Source organism: Peromyscus californicus, unplaced genomic scaffold, assembly GCF_007827085.1.
Source record: "Peromyscus californicus insignis strain IS unplaced genomic scaffold, ASM782708v3 Scaffold_4__1_contigs__length_199733344, whole genome shotgun sequence".
Lineage (NCBI taxonomy): Eukaryota > Metazoa > Chordata > Mammalia > Rodentia > Cricetidae > Peromyscus > Peromyscus californicus.
In genome coordinates this window covers 81007332-81023786 of record NW_026294562.1, presented here as the reverse complement: position 1 = coordinate 81023786, position 16455 = coordinate 81007332, and the positions used below count along the sequence as shown (strand labels likewise).

General features: G+C 46.8%; 1 protein-coding gene and 1 pseudogene across 3 annotated transcripts in view; one reads left to right on the top strand and one right to left on the bottom strand.

Annotated features, from left to right (window-relative positions):
• Prkcb (protein kinase C beta) overlaps positions 1 to 16455 on the top strand; it is a 344023-nt gene that overhangs the window by 167573 nt on the left and 159995 nt on the right. For all 3 annotated transcript variants that reach the window (XM_052762091.1, XM_052762090.1, XM_052762092.1), the window contains 2 exons: positions 6145 to 6256; positions 6949 to 7077. In XM_052762091.1, the coding sequence (XP_052618051.1) occupies positions 6145 to 6256; positions 6949 to 7077 (241 nt within the window). The remainder of the gene's footprint in view (positions 1 to 6144; positions 6257 to 6948; positions 7078 to 16455) is intronic.
• Positions 7436 to 11901, bottom strand: LOC128125096 (60S ribosomal protein L37-like; annotated as a pseudogene).

The following is a 16455-nucleotide window of genomic DNA, read 5'->3' as shown; positions in this document are numbered from 1 at the left end:
TCTGGACGGTCCCGGGTGTCGGGGAGATGGGTGGGGAGAGCTGGTACTTAAGACTGCGGACCCTAGTGGAAGTTAAGGCAAGAGATTGAGATCAGAGGTGCCTCAAACCTTCAAAGAGGCCATACATTGTCTGGTGAGATGGGTCAGCAGATGACAGCTGACACGTTTAGTAACTTGATTCATCCCTAGAACCAGCATGATGACTGGAAGAAAGGACTACCCTCCAGAGCTGTCCTCTGAGTTCCACAGGCACACCCACACACAAAATAAATACACAAAGGAGTCTTTAAAACAGTGGAGAGGGCTAAGGATGTAGCTCAACTGGTAGAATGCTTGCCTGACATGCACGACGCTCTGGGCTCCCTCTTCAGCATCACATAAACCAGGCGTGTTAGTACAAACCTGCAATCCCAGCACTTGGAAGATGAAGTGTCAGAAACTCAGGATCATTCTTGACTATACAGTAAGTTTGAGGCTAGCCTGGGCTCTATAAACCCTGTCTCAAAAAGAAAAGAAACCATAACGAAGTGAACTGTCCTCCATGATTGGCCTAATCGGCTTTCTTGTGTCCCGTCTGGCTCTAACTTATCTGGCACAACCCTCTATGGGCCGTTTTCCTAAAGCAGCATGCACATGGCTCCAGGGTATGGTAGATAACAGTGATGACTACAGCCTCACCACTGCCATGGTAACTCGTTCACCTCTTGCTGTGTGCCAACCATTAGACAAAACGCATTGCTCATGGAGGCTGGGAAGTCCTGGGCAAACCACTTTACCAATTAGTCCCCCAGTTTCCTCAGCTCTTAAATGGGGGTAACAGATAGCACACATCTCTAGTGATGAGGGTCAAACAAATCAGTATGTGATAAATCCATGAGAGTACTTGCTGACACACGTTGTGCTCAATCAATGCCAACTCTCAATGACTAAACACTTATTGAACACCTTGTACATGTCAAGTGTAATACATGCCTTGGGGATATGGTAGGGATTGTGAGAAATTCCCCCATGTTGCTTGCAGTTAAGCGTGGGTGAAATGCAATTTAAACATGCAATTACAATTCAGAGATTGAAACTTTGTGTTGGGAGATTTGGGAGGGCAGGGCAGTGTTTTTATTTCTCTCTGCAGTTAGAATGTGACTTTTGTGACAGCGGGCATTCTGTCTTTGCTCACAGCTGACTCCCAAAGGGCTAGGGACACCCTGGTCTGTGGCAGATGAATGAATAAAGTACTATTTTAGCTTTATCTGAAAGATGAAGTATTGAGGAATTGAAATTGGGGACTGGGGAGAGAAAGCAGAGCATTGTCATGTGAACTCCATCTTTGCAAGAGGCCACCTAGCGGACTTAGACATTGCTGTGGGGCTGGGGATGTGAGCCAATCAGCAAAGTGCTTCCTGTTCATATGTGAGGACCCGACTTTGATCCTCGGCAGACGCTGAGCACAGCAGTGTGTGCCTACCATCTCATTACTGGGGAGATGGAGATGGGGAGGACCTGGGGCTTGATGACCAGCCAGTCCAGCCAAATCAGGAAGCTCCAGGTTCAGTGAGGGACTGTCTTAGTTTGCTTTCTATGGCTGTAATAGAGACCATGACCAAAAGTAACTTGAGAGGGGAGGGTTTACTTTACTTTGGAAGTTGCAAACCATCATCATGGGAAGTCAGGTCAAGAACTCATGGCAGGAACCTGGAGGCAGGAACTGAAGCAGCGGCCATGAAGGAACGATGCTTGATTCCCCTGGCTTGCTCAGCCTGCTTTCTTATACATCTCAGGACCACTTGCTTAGGGGTGGTGGCACTGCCCACAGTGAACTGGACCCTCCCACGTCAATCATAAATCAAGAAAATGCCTCCCAGACCTGCCTACAGGCAATCTGATGGAGGCATTTGCTTAACAGTTTTCTCTTTCTAGATAACTGTAGTTTGTGTCATTGACAAAAAGCTAACCAGGACAGATAGGCTGCCTCCAAGTATAATGTGAAGAGTGATTGAGGAAGAGACCTCATATTGACTACTGACCTGCACAAGCACACCCATGCATGTGCACACCTATGCACATATGCATACACACACACACACATACACACACACACATGCACAAGCATGCTCACCCACATGAAGTTACTCTTTAATCTGGGTCCATTTTGTTATTGGAGCAAAGAACACCTTCCATGTGGCATGTCCTAAGGACTAGAGACAGTGATGGAGGCACCCCAGCCTACACACACTCAGTAGCCATGTTGTCCTTCCCTGTCTTCTTCCGTGGGTCAGCTGCTCCCCTCTATGGTTGAAAATGTATGCCAGGTCTTGATCTCACTTGGTCAGAAATGCTTGGCTTCTCCTGGAGGTCTCCTGAGAAGACACTGATGTGGAGAAAACTGCAAAACCAACAGGAGTAATCCACAATTAGCTGAGATTCGCTCAGTCTTAGAAGAGAGCAGAGGAAGCCCCTGGGGACTCGCATTTTATACGTAAGACCTAAGGAAAGTCAAACCCTACCTGGAGCCTAAGTCCTGACCTTTATGACATATCAAAAAGCCCAGAAAGGACCTCAAGAACCAAAAGAAAAGAGATAGCTTGACCTTGACTTTGGAGTTCAGCTTGCCTCAGCCGTTCACACCAACTGTTTTAGGGCCAGACATGGGGTCTGGACCCGGCAGCCTCCTGAAAGAGGGCTACATGATAGCTTGCCTGTTAGTCCCATGCACCTACTCCACCCACTGGGACAGGACCAATCACTGATCAGCTTAGCTCTCCCCCTCCTTAGAGGTTAGGTAAGGGCATTGGAGGAGAAGCCCACAGGCTGATATTGCTTATGCACAGGGGTTGCTTTGGGGTGGGGTTGAAGCACTCCTTTTCCATTTTGGGGGGAGATGCTCAAGAGGGCACAGTGGGAAGTGTTCTAGAGCAGAGACAGGACTCTTCCTTAGGAACTCAGCATGTGACATAGTCTCTTTGCCCAGTAATGGAGACAAGCTCCCAAATGTGAGCTTTAGTTTTCATACAATGACTTCCAACTCCTGCATTTGTTACTAGAGTAACATTGAGACATTGAGAGGGACAGGTGGCTACTGGCATCCTTGAGCACAATCTGGGCTCTGCTGATCCTGCTGCTCAGAGCAGAGTGGACACAGTTTTTCAGACTTGGCCATTCAGGACTCCGTAAGGGCCAATAATGACAGAGGGTTGTAATATCACCAAAAGACCTGTAACTCATTACGATGATCCAGGGCACAGAAACCTACATGGCCGAGAAGCTTTGAATGAACCTTATTAAAATACATGTTTATGTGTGCACAGATGTTTGCATGTGTGTAGGCGCATGTGTGCAGGTCCTTATGGAGGCCAGAGGCTGATGTCCAGTGTCTTTTTCCATCACTCTCCACCTATACATTGCGGCCTGGTCAGTCCTATCGATGAACCTAGAGTTCACCAGTTCTGCCTAATTTATCTTGCTCCAGCGATCCCCCGCTGCTGCCTGAGGAGGGCTGGCATTATAGATGGACTGCCACAGCCACTGGCTTCTACATGAGTGCTGGGATCTGATTTCCAGTCCACGGGCTTGTGTGGCAAGGACTTACCCACCATCTCCCTAGCCCCAAGGCACATTTTTTTCCATGCTGCAGAATCATGTTATTATACATAATAAAATCCACCCAGTTGGTATAGAGACGAATCCACTCACTAAATTTATTCCCAAATGCCACCCAGCCTTCTCCCCACACTGGGCTCTTAATAAACACGGATCTGCATTTTGTCTCCCTCGTTTTGACTTTTCTAGAACATCATATAAACAGGATTATTTAGCATGGAGTCCTCTGTGCCTGAGGTCTCTTTCTTCACATACACTTCTGAGACTCACGGATGATTTTGGTGGTCAGTAGTTCATTCCGTAATGCTGAGAAAAATATGCGAGCCCAGATCATTGGGATTTGTTTTAAAGCCTAAAATAGAGCTTGGGAAGCTCCTGGGGAGTTTTACTTTATACACAAGGTAGGCTTAGGGAAGTCAAACCCCAACTGAAACCCAAGTCTTGACTGTTTCAAGGTCAGTATATCAAAAAGCCCAGAAGGGACCAAAAGCGAAGACACATCACCCCTTACCCGTTCACACACTGGAGGACATTTGAGTTATTTCTGGGTTTTGAGCCATTGTGAACAGAGTGATTGTATAACTTCACATGTGAGTTTTCTTTTCTTTTTCCTTTCTTGTTTTGTTTTTCATGACAATGTTTCTCTGTGTAGCCCTGGCTATCCTAGAAATCACTTTGTAGACCAGGCTGGCCTTGAACTCACTGAGATCCACCTGCCTCTGCCCCTGCTTTTGTCTCCTGAGTGCTGGGATTAAAGGTATGCACCACCACCACCCAGCCACATAAGGGTTTTTGATAGACATGTTTTCATTTCAGCTGGGACTCAGAGATGGGTCATCTATGATGAGGATGTGTTCAGCTTTGAAAGTAACTGTCAAACCCATTCCATATCACACCCAACCCTGCCAACTGTATAGAAATGCCCAGTGTGTTCTCACCAGCCCTGATACCTTGAAATCGTCAATTTTAGTTTTTCAGATTTAAATAGGTGCATGGGTTAGTTTTTAAATTAGAAGAGTCTCCTTGGACAAGCCACTTGCCCCTTGAAAAACAATGATACTTCTTGTATGTATTTGCTTACTTGTTCACATTCTGTCTGTAAGTAGCATATACATTTTAAGGAGGCACCCGCCCCTGCATCAGTAAGTCATGTGACTAGATGAATGGCTGGAGGTAGAGAGGGACAGCGGGCTACAACGACTAGGCATCCCATCAACCCTGGGGTGGAATTAACTTTAGCCGTGTACTGATTCTTGGATGAAACAGCTTTGCCCTGGGGTTGGAAAGAGGGTCTTTGAGGAAGGAAGGACACAACATGCAGAGCAGAGAGTGAGGGAGGGTGTCATGGGTGTGTGTGAACACATTCTGAGGACTGAGAACACACCATGCACCTCGCACTGTATGTGTGTATGAATGCACACAGTAGAGAAGCGGTAATAATAGTGTGATGCTTATACTCACTGCTCACTGTGTGTGGGCACGCTGCTCACCACACAGGTTAATCCATTTATTCCTTCCAACAGTCTTAGACTGTAATGATAGTCTTAACACTGTCATTATATACATTTTATGGACAAGGAAGCTGAAGCAGAAGGAGATGAAATAACAGAAAAACAGCTCTGGGTTATGCTCCGAAGCTGGGCCCTGTCTCCTCTACACCACACTGCCCGGTTGTCACGGCTATGCTTATTAGTTAAGGGACCATGTTAGCGGCTGTAATCAATACATATTAATAAGTATGTAGGCCTCCAGATATGGTGACCTGAGTAAGACAGAAATGAGGTTTTTCTCTCAGGTATCAAGCCCAAAAGAGAACATCCAAGGCCATGAGACTGCCTTTTTCTTCTCTGTACGGCTCCAAGTTTAGTTCAAGGTCATCACCTACATTTTCTCACCTTCCAGCCAGTGAGGAGGGAAAAAAGAGCCAGGAGGCACATCCGTGTTCCTTTTAATGAAATGATCCAGAAGTTTCTACTTCCCATTGGTCACAATCTTGTCCCATGGCCACACCAAGCTACGTGGGAAGCTAGGAAGTCCAGTCTCTATGGCGCAGCGTGTCCTCTGCTACGATTCAAGGGCTCTACTGTGAGCGGGAGGGATGGGAGCTCACCCTCTCTGCCACAGCTTGCAGACTATCCTCTGGACTTTGAAGTTTGTTCCCTAGGGGATGAGGAACTGTCAAATGACCTGTAAGTGGGAATGCTTTGTGGTTAGACTTGGGCTTAGATCACTCCAGAAGACTGTTTGGAGAATAAAGAGATGGGAGGAGATAGGAGCAGGGGGTCTGTGGAATGCTGGGATTGGCAGGTTGGGCTTGTGAACGCCTTTTGGAGATGGAGTTTGACCAATCGTCTGTCTTACGATGTACTCATCCATCTGACACCACATGTCTAGTGCTGAGTCTGCGCATAGTGCTCCAGCGATGGTCCCCACAGGCACGGCAGGACCCAGTTCAGTCCTTGAGGAGTTCTCCAGTGGCATTCAATGCAGGGTTAGTCCGTGGCTCCCCTCACTGACAGTGGCCTCTTTGTCTGTTTCTCTTGGTCTTAGGACCCCCGGAGCAAACACAAGTTTAAGATCCACACCTACTCTAGCCCTACCTTTTGTGACCACTGTGGATCGCTGCTGTATGGACTCATCCACCAGGGCATGAAATGTGACAGTAAGTATGTGGTCTCCCGGGGAATGTCTGCCCATGGGGAAAGGCCACAGGAAAGGCTTCCATCCTAATGGCTTAGGGTCCAAGTCTGCACTGTGTCCTCCTGACCCCTGGGGAAGACCGGTACTGTTATCTATTGCCCTGTGCTGAGCTCTCCTCTCCATAACAAGGTGGGTCAGCTCGTACCCTTGCAGAACACTTCCTATAAGTCACTCTCCAGGAAACTCAAACTACTATATGTCAATATTTTAAAATTGGGAGATGTCACACTTAAGTCCGGGTTCCTGCTGACGTTAAACATGGGGCAGTTCGACAACATTGTGTAAGCATTCCTGTAGGGTCTACCAGGGCGGATGTGACTGTGTCCTCCACATAGCCACCTCCACATCTTTCCTCACTTATACGGGGGGTGCACTGGGCAGTTGAGTCGGGGCTTCAGAATCACTGGAGTGTAGAAGTATGGAGGCACCGGCCTCAGGCTATACCCTTGGCCTTCAGGGAGGACGGCCACGTTCAATTTCTTTCATCCACCAGGGTTGTGAGAAAGATTAGGAGAAGTCCTTTTGATTTGATGCTGACAAGGTGGTTTGTTTTCTGCTAGGGGCAACTGGTTCCAAGGTGGGGGAACAGGAAGCCCCCAGCCTGGGCCACCCTGGACCAGTCTGAGCCATGTTCCCCTCTCTGTGCCCTCACAGCCTGTATGATGAACGTCCACAAGCGCTGCGTGATGAATGTCCCCAGCCTCTGTGGCACCGACCACACAGAACGCCGCGGCCGCATCTACATCCAGGCTCACATTGACAGAGAGGTCCTCATTGTTGTCGGTAGGTGGCTCCAGGGCTGCTGCACTGGGGCCGGAGCGCCCCCCCCCCCCCCCCGCCGTGTTCCCTGATCGTGGTGGGGGGGAGGGGGAAGGAGGGGGAAGGATAGTGTACAGGTGCGTGGAGGGGCATGATGCTGCTGCTCTGCTCCTGCCTCCAGCGTGGCCCTTTTCAACGGTGAAATCCTCAGACTGTGGACCCTCAATGCCACGTTCTCAGCACCTTGTGCTGGCCTCAGCTGCTGAAGGGCCACCTGAGCCCCCCAGGCTTCTTTCTTAAAAAAAAAAAAAAGAAAGAAAAGAAAAAGAATGTGTAATTGAAATATAGTAATTGTATATATTTGTGGTCATAGTGTATTTTGACACATGTACAATATAGAATGATCAGTTCAAGGTAATTTTCACACATCTCTGCACCGTCTGAGCATCTGTGATTTCCTTGTATTGAGGACACTCAAAGGACTGGTCATTTCACAGATTCCGCTTTCTCTCTCCTTTTTGTCCTGTCTCCGTGTGTCTCCTGGAACGTGCAGTCCCTGTGCCCTTATTCAGATAGCCGAGAAGACATACTTGCTTCCTCCCCAGACTTTTCCAATGGGAACATAGAGTCTTGATGACCAGCACCAAATTTGGAAGAATTAATGTCTTGAAGAGGAAAGGAAGGGCTGTGCACTTTAGGGAACTCCGTGGGGCCTTCTATGTAGTTGAATTTTTTTTTCAACCTGGTAGGAGCTATGCTGATCACAATAATATTCTGCATACTTATTGTGTTTCTGGACCATTGCATAAGAAGGAGAAAGTACAATTTGCTGAGGGTTGGAATACATAAGGGGCAGAAAGGAGGATCCGTCAGACTTTCCGTAGTGATCATTCATGATGCACAGACAACATAGGAATTCATCTGGACTGGACTGACAGGTATTTACCCACTAGTCATGGTAAAACCAGCACAAAACTAGACACAACGACATGAAAAATTGAAGGAATTGTGTCTCCCAGGCTTGTGACACAATCTTATGTAACTAATTTGTATAAACAAGGCATCACCATTTCACCACAGAAGGAATTGATTTTGTAAGTTGGCCTGATTCTGAGACCCCAGAATGGTTTAGTAGCATTTAGTACTGAGCCCTGGCTTGGCCAGGGGTTTGCCTAAACCATATAAAAGTTGAAAAATATCCCTGTAAAATATAACTCCTTTTGGGAAGGGGCCATTTGGGAAGCCTAGTGAGTTCTTAGAGAAGGTGGTTTTATCAAGAGGCTTTTTCTTTCAAGGAGAAGCCAAGGAGGAGGCAGCTGTTTCCCGGTGGGATGCTTGTGGGGTGGGGGTGAGGCACAGAGGTAGCACCAAGTTCAAGGGAAGTCCACCCCATCCCCTCACCATTGATTACCCAGCCTCCAGCGCCTGAGGGATAAAACTGAGGCTCTGCTGCCACCTACTGGTCAAAAACGGTTACCAGGAGCAGCACATTTATAGTATGTTTAGATCCCTTTCAATCCTCAAGACTGTCTTGCCAAGTATCTGTTATGTTCATTTTATGAATGTGACAACTGAGATAGAAAAATGATACTTCTCAGACTTCTCACCACCAGTGATACCAAAATGGTATCTAACATGCACAGGGCTTTTGAATATTATGTAATATGTTCATCATTATGTGAAGTGCTTACAGGCAACATCTTAAGTACTGCAATACCCCAAGGAGGTGAGCATTATTCTTCTACCCATCAGGAAGCAGGTTCAGCAGGTGCTCACATTTCCCAAGCTAGGTCCGTTTGACTCGAAAGCACCCTCCTATATGTACCAAGTTACTGTTTTGGCTCACGTTTGTTCCTTTGCTCAATTCCCCATTTATTTCACTTCTGACTTAGCAACGGTAGCTCTCAGGGGCATCCCCTGGGGAGTCTTTGTGATGATTTGAGGGTACAGGATCCTTTAAAGTGCAAGGTCAGATGCTCTGCTTAACCATGCCAGTGACTCTCAAGCAGTCCTGGGATACATCTGTGACATTTGTTTTCTAGGGCCACAGCAACAAAGTACCACTAACTTTTACTCTTGCCGAGTCCTGGAGGCAGGAGCTCTAGGCCCAGGATCAGGAGTGTTATTCCTTGTGCAGGGCTCCCAGGGACTCTGGTCTACACTCTGCTGGTTGCTAATGGTCTTTGGGGTTCCTTGGCTCTATTGCTGTATGTGTTTTTCGATCTGCATCTGCTGAGTTAGGATGCCAGCCATTGGATTGCAGCCCACCACAACCCAGTATGACCTCATCCTCACTTGAGCACATCCATAGAGATCCCATGTCTATATAAGGTCATGGTCACAGGTGCCAGGATGCAGGCTTGGACTTAAGATTTTGGGGACCACAATCCAACTTAATAATGGAAGATAAAAAAGATGGGGCTCCCTTAAAGTTCAGGTGGAATTTTCCATCATCAGGGCCATGATAACATTAATTAAATAGCTGTAAGCATTTCAGTGGTGTCTGTGTCTTTCTTCTAATTGTGGGCTGTGAGATCGCTCAATGGACTGGTGTTGTTGCCCTCACAGGCAAGGAGAGACTTGGAGTTGGCAAAGCTGCACAGCTTGGTCGATGTCTCAGAACAGGGATTCACATCTGGGCTACTGTGTCACTGTGCCCTGCTAATATCTCTTTCCCAGGCCCGGCCCAGGCTGTGCTCAGCATGGCCGGGTTTATTGATTCTAATACTAGAGTAAAAGGTTGCCTGGGGCCTCCTCGGCAATTCTGCACCAGAAGTGGCCTTGTGCCTCACTTCATACAAACCCTAGAAGCATTTGTAGGATTAGAACCTTCCACTGGCTGCCAGCCTGGGACACTGATATCAGACCTGGGTGTCACAGGCTATTCAGAAATCCAGCCTCTCCTTGGGTGTGGAGTTTTCGATCTCCCCTGGCTACAGAAACTCAGGTTGTCTATCTACTTTTGTAGACCATGATCAGAATGGAAATCTGGCCAGTTCTTTTCCTGACCCCACCAGTGGAGTTCCTAACATCTTCAGAACATCCAGATCTGACACGGTGGTGCCACTGTCTATCCCCTGTCTCCCCAGGAATCCTCTAGATGGTGGCCCTGTGCATGCTTGTCTTTGCCATGTTTTCTCCTCCGAGCATTTAACTCTTCTGCAGAGCTCAACTGATTTTAACCTCATGCCTTAGTCACTCGTGGTATAGTGAACTTGAACTTGGACAGTTAAAGTTTTGTGTTGGGTTTGATTACTTTCTGCCTTTAGCCCCATATGGGAAGAGTAGGTCTTTTCTTTTGGTTCACGACCCATCCCCAACCTCTGGCAAGGTTGACATCACTACACATCTGTGGAATCAGAACACCATCAAGGATCCTGTTAGAGGTGAGGTCTGCATAGATGATCCTTGCACCGGTGCCTTCTGAAGTTGGAATCAGCAGATATTCTGTCTCACACTATTCTTCTAAGAAAGCTGAGCACACAGACAATCCTCAGTGTCTCATCCAATGTCAATAGCAAGTGATCACGGGACCAGGGTCCACCTCTTGGACCCACGACCATCGTGTTCTCTGAAAAATGTAAAGACACAGAGCAGTGGCACTTCTAGAAACATAGGAAGCCATGGTGACACTGTTGTGCCAGTGACCTTATGAGAGAAGACAACACCATGTCATAAGACTAGATCAGAGTCATGTTATGAGCCTGAAGTTAAAAGTCTGGGTGACAATATATTATACAGCAATATATTAGTAACAGTATATTATTCAACCTCGTTTGATTCATTATCTTCCCATAGACAGAACTGACATTCCCATCTCGTACATTATGGCTGTATTCTTTTCTAAATTAAATTTTAGGTTAGTATACAAAGCAATGAGTTGCATTAAGTACAGCCACTTTTTCTTTTCTTTCTTTTTTTTTTGCTTTTGAAACCAGAACATTTATTTTATAACTGACTGAAATTCCTCAAGATGAACTGGATGCTGCAACAGCTGCCCTCTTGGGTTTAGGTGTTGTTCCTTCCCGGAATCCATGTCTGAATCTTCAATAGACAATATTCAGGTGCCTCATCTGCCCAGTCCTGGTAGTGTTTCGTCTCTTAGCCTTGGCACTCCAGTTATCCTTTCTCTTGCGCTTGGCTGGGTAGCCACACTTGCCACAGGTCGACTTCTGAAGGTAGTAGGCCTTAGAGCCACAGCGGCGGCAAAGCGTGTGCGTCTTATTGTGACGCTTTCCAAAGGATGACATTCCTTTTGTCATCTTGCTTGTGCCATGGAGGCCAAAGAGACCGGAAGAGGCCTCTTTTTCTCTTAACTTGAGAATTTTACACATTCATGGACTGTGCTCCGATTAAGTCCGCTCCATTCCCGCCCATCCAATTCTTCTCCCCTACGGCCTCCCCACTACTTTTTCTTCTCAACTTCAGGTGCTCTTAAAAAAAAAACAAACAAAAACGATCCACCAAATCCACTCTGTGCAGCCTGGCTGTGCCTGGCTGTAACGCCACCTCCTGATGAACTGTAGCCTCTCCAAGGCCACATCCCTGAAGGAAAATGGTTGTCTGTCCCCCAGAGCCATCAATTGCTAGTGGCTCCTCAGCTCGAGGTGGGCTTTCATGAGCCCCTGTGACTTCCATGCTGGGATGTTGGCAGACATGATCCTGTGCATATAATCACATCTGCAAAGTATCTGTCAACACGAGGACTCTTAGCAAGATGGAAAGAGTAAAACAAAGCAAAATAAAAACGAAAACAAAACCCTGGGGGTCCTTTACCTGGGGTTCCACAATGGTGTCTTCCTTCTAAGGTCAATATGGTAGGACAAGATTCAAAGACTTGAGAGCATGCCAGGGTGTACGCTGTGTGGGAGATGAGGAAGTAGTTGGGGTGACTAGGTGTTTACAGTTGCTATAGGTAGTAGGTGAGATAGCTCTCCAGGAGTTCATTTATTCATCCATCCATCCATCCATCCATCCATCCATCCATCCATCCATCCATCGGTCCATCCATTCATGAAGGACCCAAGTACTAGATTGGCTCCAAGGATGCATGAAATTTGGCCTCTGCCTTGAAAGGTCTCATAGGCTATCAGGAAAGGTAGACACAGACTTCTATGTGGTGAGTCTTATGATGGTACCACGGGAATTCCAGAAGGCTCTGAAGGTCCTGATGGAAGCCATGACTGAGTGAAGCCTCTTATGGTATGACTGTTATCTAGATGGGGCAAAGGGATGAGAAAAATTAGTGCGAGCTAGGTTTGCTGAGCACCTGCTATGCAGATCTTTTCCACAGGGCAGACTGAAGCATGCAGTGAAAAGGGATTGGGGATGGTGTTATTACTCGCCTTATAAGTCATTATATAAGTTATTACTTATAGTGTGGCCCCCCTCCTCCAGGCCATCAGAAATTAGAGTCTATAGATTTTTATCCATTCACTTGATCTCCCAGTCATTACATTGTTAGGCATTGGGTTTCCACTATTTTTCAAGCATATTCTGGATTTTTCTATTACAACAGGACATAAGCTAGGCCTGTTTGCCTAGACAGATGTCACCTGAGGCCTTGACAGTTCCCTGAGGTCGCTGGGGTGTCTTCCTCAGCCTTTTCCTTCCATGACACAGCCAGGCTTTCCATCCTCTTGCCAAGTTAAAACTGACTTCAGTTCGTGTGTTTTCCAGGCACTGTGTCCACAAAGCTCTCTCTTTAACGTGTGTTATTCCTCGAACCTCCTAAGCTGTGGGTATTTGAGGACCTACGGGTTGTATTTACTTTCTGCTCAGCCACCTACTTTCTCTGAGATGGCTACTTGCTTGAAACAGAGGAGGGGGAAATGGAAAGTGTGGTGAAGGAAAAATCTACCTGGGTTAATATTCTAAAATACTACCCAGCCAGACTTGAACTTCAGGATGTTATTTTAAAAAATGACCATGAACTAGCTGCTCATGACCACAAGGGGGCAGTCTCTGACTCCAAAGCCATTCGTCCATAGCACGACCCTTTTAAAAGGCGATGTTCCAGTTTGAGCCAGGCATGGTGCCTTATTCCTGTAACTCCAGCCACTTTGGAAACTGAGGCAGAGGATCACAAGCTCAGGGCCTAACTGGGCTACAGGATGAGTTCAAGACTATAAAAGTTTGAGAATGTGTCTCAAAATAGAAAAGGAGGACTTAGGGTACAGGGGCCTGCATACGTGACAAGATGGCTCAGTGAGTAAAGAGGCTTGTTTTGAAAGCCTGACACCAGCATTCCATGCCTAGGATTTGCATGACGGAAGGGAGAATTGACCACATCTTGTCCTATGACCTCCAAACTTGTGCTGTGTGTGACATGTGCATACGTGCCTACACACATGTATACTCACACATGTGCCTAATAAGTAAGTGTAATTGTTCTAGAATAATCCAGAAAGTGAGCTGGGAATATAGTTCAGTAGTGAGAATTTGCCTGGTATTTGCAAGGCTTTGAGTTTAGTACACACACACACACACACACACACACACACACACGCCCATGTGATGGATGGGGATACAGTCTGAAAACCACAGTACCATCATTGTCTGTAAGGAAGGGGCCATACCACACAGCTGGGCTCTGAGGCCCAGCAGAGGTCTCCACACACGGCAGGACAGGAGCGGAGAGCCAGCCCTTTGATCATTATAGGCTGGATACTCCATATCTGAAAAGTGTGGAATCAGAAGTGTTGTAGATGACAGATTTTCCCAATTTTATAATATCTGCATAACCACAATGAGATATGTTGAAGGTAGGACCCGCACAGACACTGGGGTTCTTCCATGTCTCACACACCTCATCACACACCCTAAATGCTATTTCATTCAATGTCTTTAGTGTTTCAAGCTGTGGCACTTTCCACTTGTAGTATTGTGTCAGTGTGGTGCTTGAGGACACTTTGGGGTGTGAGGAATAGGGGTGCTCAACTTCTAGTTTTCCGTTTTCCCCAGCATTTTATTATGAAGCATTTCTATCAGCCAGCAAAGGCAGAAGAATTTTACAGCAGACACCACACATCCATCTCCCAAGATCTCCCATTGCCGGTGACCACATTTGCCTGATCATGTTTCCATCTGTCTTGCCTCCCATCCACCCATCCATCTTATTTTGACACATTTCAAAGCAAATTACAAGCATCCATTTATTTCTTGCTAAACCATTCACCATATGAATGACAAACTCAAAATCAGAATTTATGCTTTAACGTTTGAAGTGGAGTTTACATATTATCCTACACACGTCTGAAGTGTCCAGTCGCTGAGCTTTGACAGTTGTCCATGGCTCTGTCATAGCCCCATCCATTTCACCCTTGATTGATTGATTGGATGGTGTCACAGAGGTCACTGAGGATCTAATAAACACTGAATGTTGACCTTGGAAAAGTGCTCGTGTGTGTGTGTGTGTGTGTGTGTGTGTGTGTGTGTGTGTGTGTGTGTGTGTGTGTTGTGGGGGAGGGTTCTGGCCTCACCCATCCATGCACCCCCAGTGAGTCCGGGAGCTGAGGAGCCCTTGACATCTAAGACCCCTCAGGTAGTCTCAGTACTCCATAGCTGTTGCCATGTGAAGAGCTCACAGTGCAGTACACGGGGCTTGTGGGAAACTTCCTAAGCATTGACCGGAGAGCAGATGCCTTGGAAATGAGGCCAGCAGGGTGTCAATGTCCCCGGCTGGAATGCAGAGGCTGAGTCAAGTGATATCCCCATCTCTACAGAACTGAGCGTCCTACTCAGTGCACTGTAGAGGGTCGTCTGCACATGGCACGGGCTGGGGCCAGAGTCCCTCACCCTGCTTCCTTTGTGGTTTGGAAGTTGTAGGTGGATGTTGAAATCTCGAGGAGTTAGAGGAAGCTGAGGTTGCCCAACCTCCTCCTGGTCCCCCCTGAGTGTTATGAGAACAACAAAGGCCAGGCAATGGCCTGAGGTCCCCAACCTTAACCGAGAAGACGGCACAGCCACTGGGTCTAAATGCCCGAGGAACTTCACTGAGGAAGGCACTGCCTGGACCGCCAAGCTGTGACTTTGGGGGAGTCCCCAGCAGTGTTCATTCAAAAGCACATCTGTATGGTGACAGTCAGACTCCCCGGGAATCTGTCCCACCGAGATAAACACCAGCATGCAGAGAAACAGGTACCGGACAAGTGTGTTTATTGACTGTGGTGAAAACCGGAATCAACTTGAGCAGAACATATCGGTCTTACGGGATGTTAGGGAGTCACTGAAATGGTGGCTTGAAATGGGCTTCAATGAAGCTGGTCATATTCTGAATGGGAACTGGTTCTCTAGTTGTTCTCAGTTTAGAAAATTCATCAGGTTGTGCAATTATAATCTATACGCTTTCATTCAACTTTATAATGTGTTTTTGTTTTTTACTTTAAAAACTTCAGAAATACAAAGTCTGAATAATCAAAACCCCAACTACAGATATTGACCTGTTGCAGAAGTTGGCAAATGGTGGCCTGTGGACCAAACCTAGACCGCTGCCTGCTTTATAATGAAGTTTTCTTAGACTACAATCACTTTCTTTTCTATGGTGTCTCTCACTACTCTTTTCAATCAAATGGCAGAATTCAGGGAGCAGCACGCGTGCACGTGTTCATGTATGTGCACTTGTGAGTTTGTGATATGTATATGTATATGTGTGTGTGTGATGTATGTGTATGTGTGTGCACATTGTGTGTGTGTGTGTGTGTGTGTGTGTGTGTGTGTGTGTGTGTGTGTGTGTGTGTGTGTTCATGAGTAAGCACAGAGACCAGAAGAGGACAAATCACTCTTATCACTCTTGGTCTAATTCCTCTCACTGAATTTGGGGCTGGGCTGAGCAAGGCCCAGCAATCCTCCTGTCTCTGTCCCCTGTATCACTTGGTTGCAGGTGTGCACACCTGACTTTTAACTTGGGTGCGGGAGATTCAAACCCAGGTTCTCATGCTTGTAGAGAAGGCATTCTTACCCACTGAGCCATCTCCCCAGTCCTTACTTTTAGACTTTTCGAGAAAAAAAAAATAGTAACATGGAAAAATCATTGAATAGGACAAAAATTTGAATAAATGGTTCCAACAAGAGTCGTAGTCCAATCTGAGGAGACATTCCCATGACACAGCGTTGGTTGCTTTGAGCAGGACACTGAGTGGTCATAGGCATGGCAGGGCCAGGCTTAGGCCCTGTCTAAGTATTTGGAGTTTCTGTTATCATAAGCATTTATCTCCTTCATCTTTCCATTTCATGAGCTGGGCCTGTTCTTTGAATTTCAGGCACACCGGTTGCCCTCTGGTAGGCTCATCACTACCACACCCCACCCAGTCCAACCTCTAGTCCAAATTCTTTTACCTAAAGAAACCTCTGACGCTCCACCACCTTCCGTCCTCAGTCCTGTGGTCTGGCCTCCAAATGCTG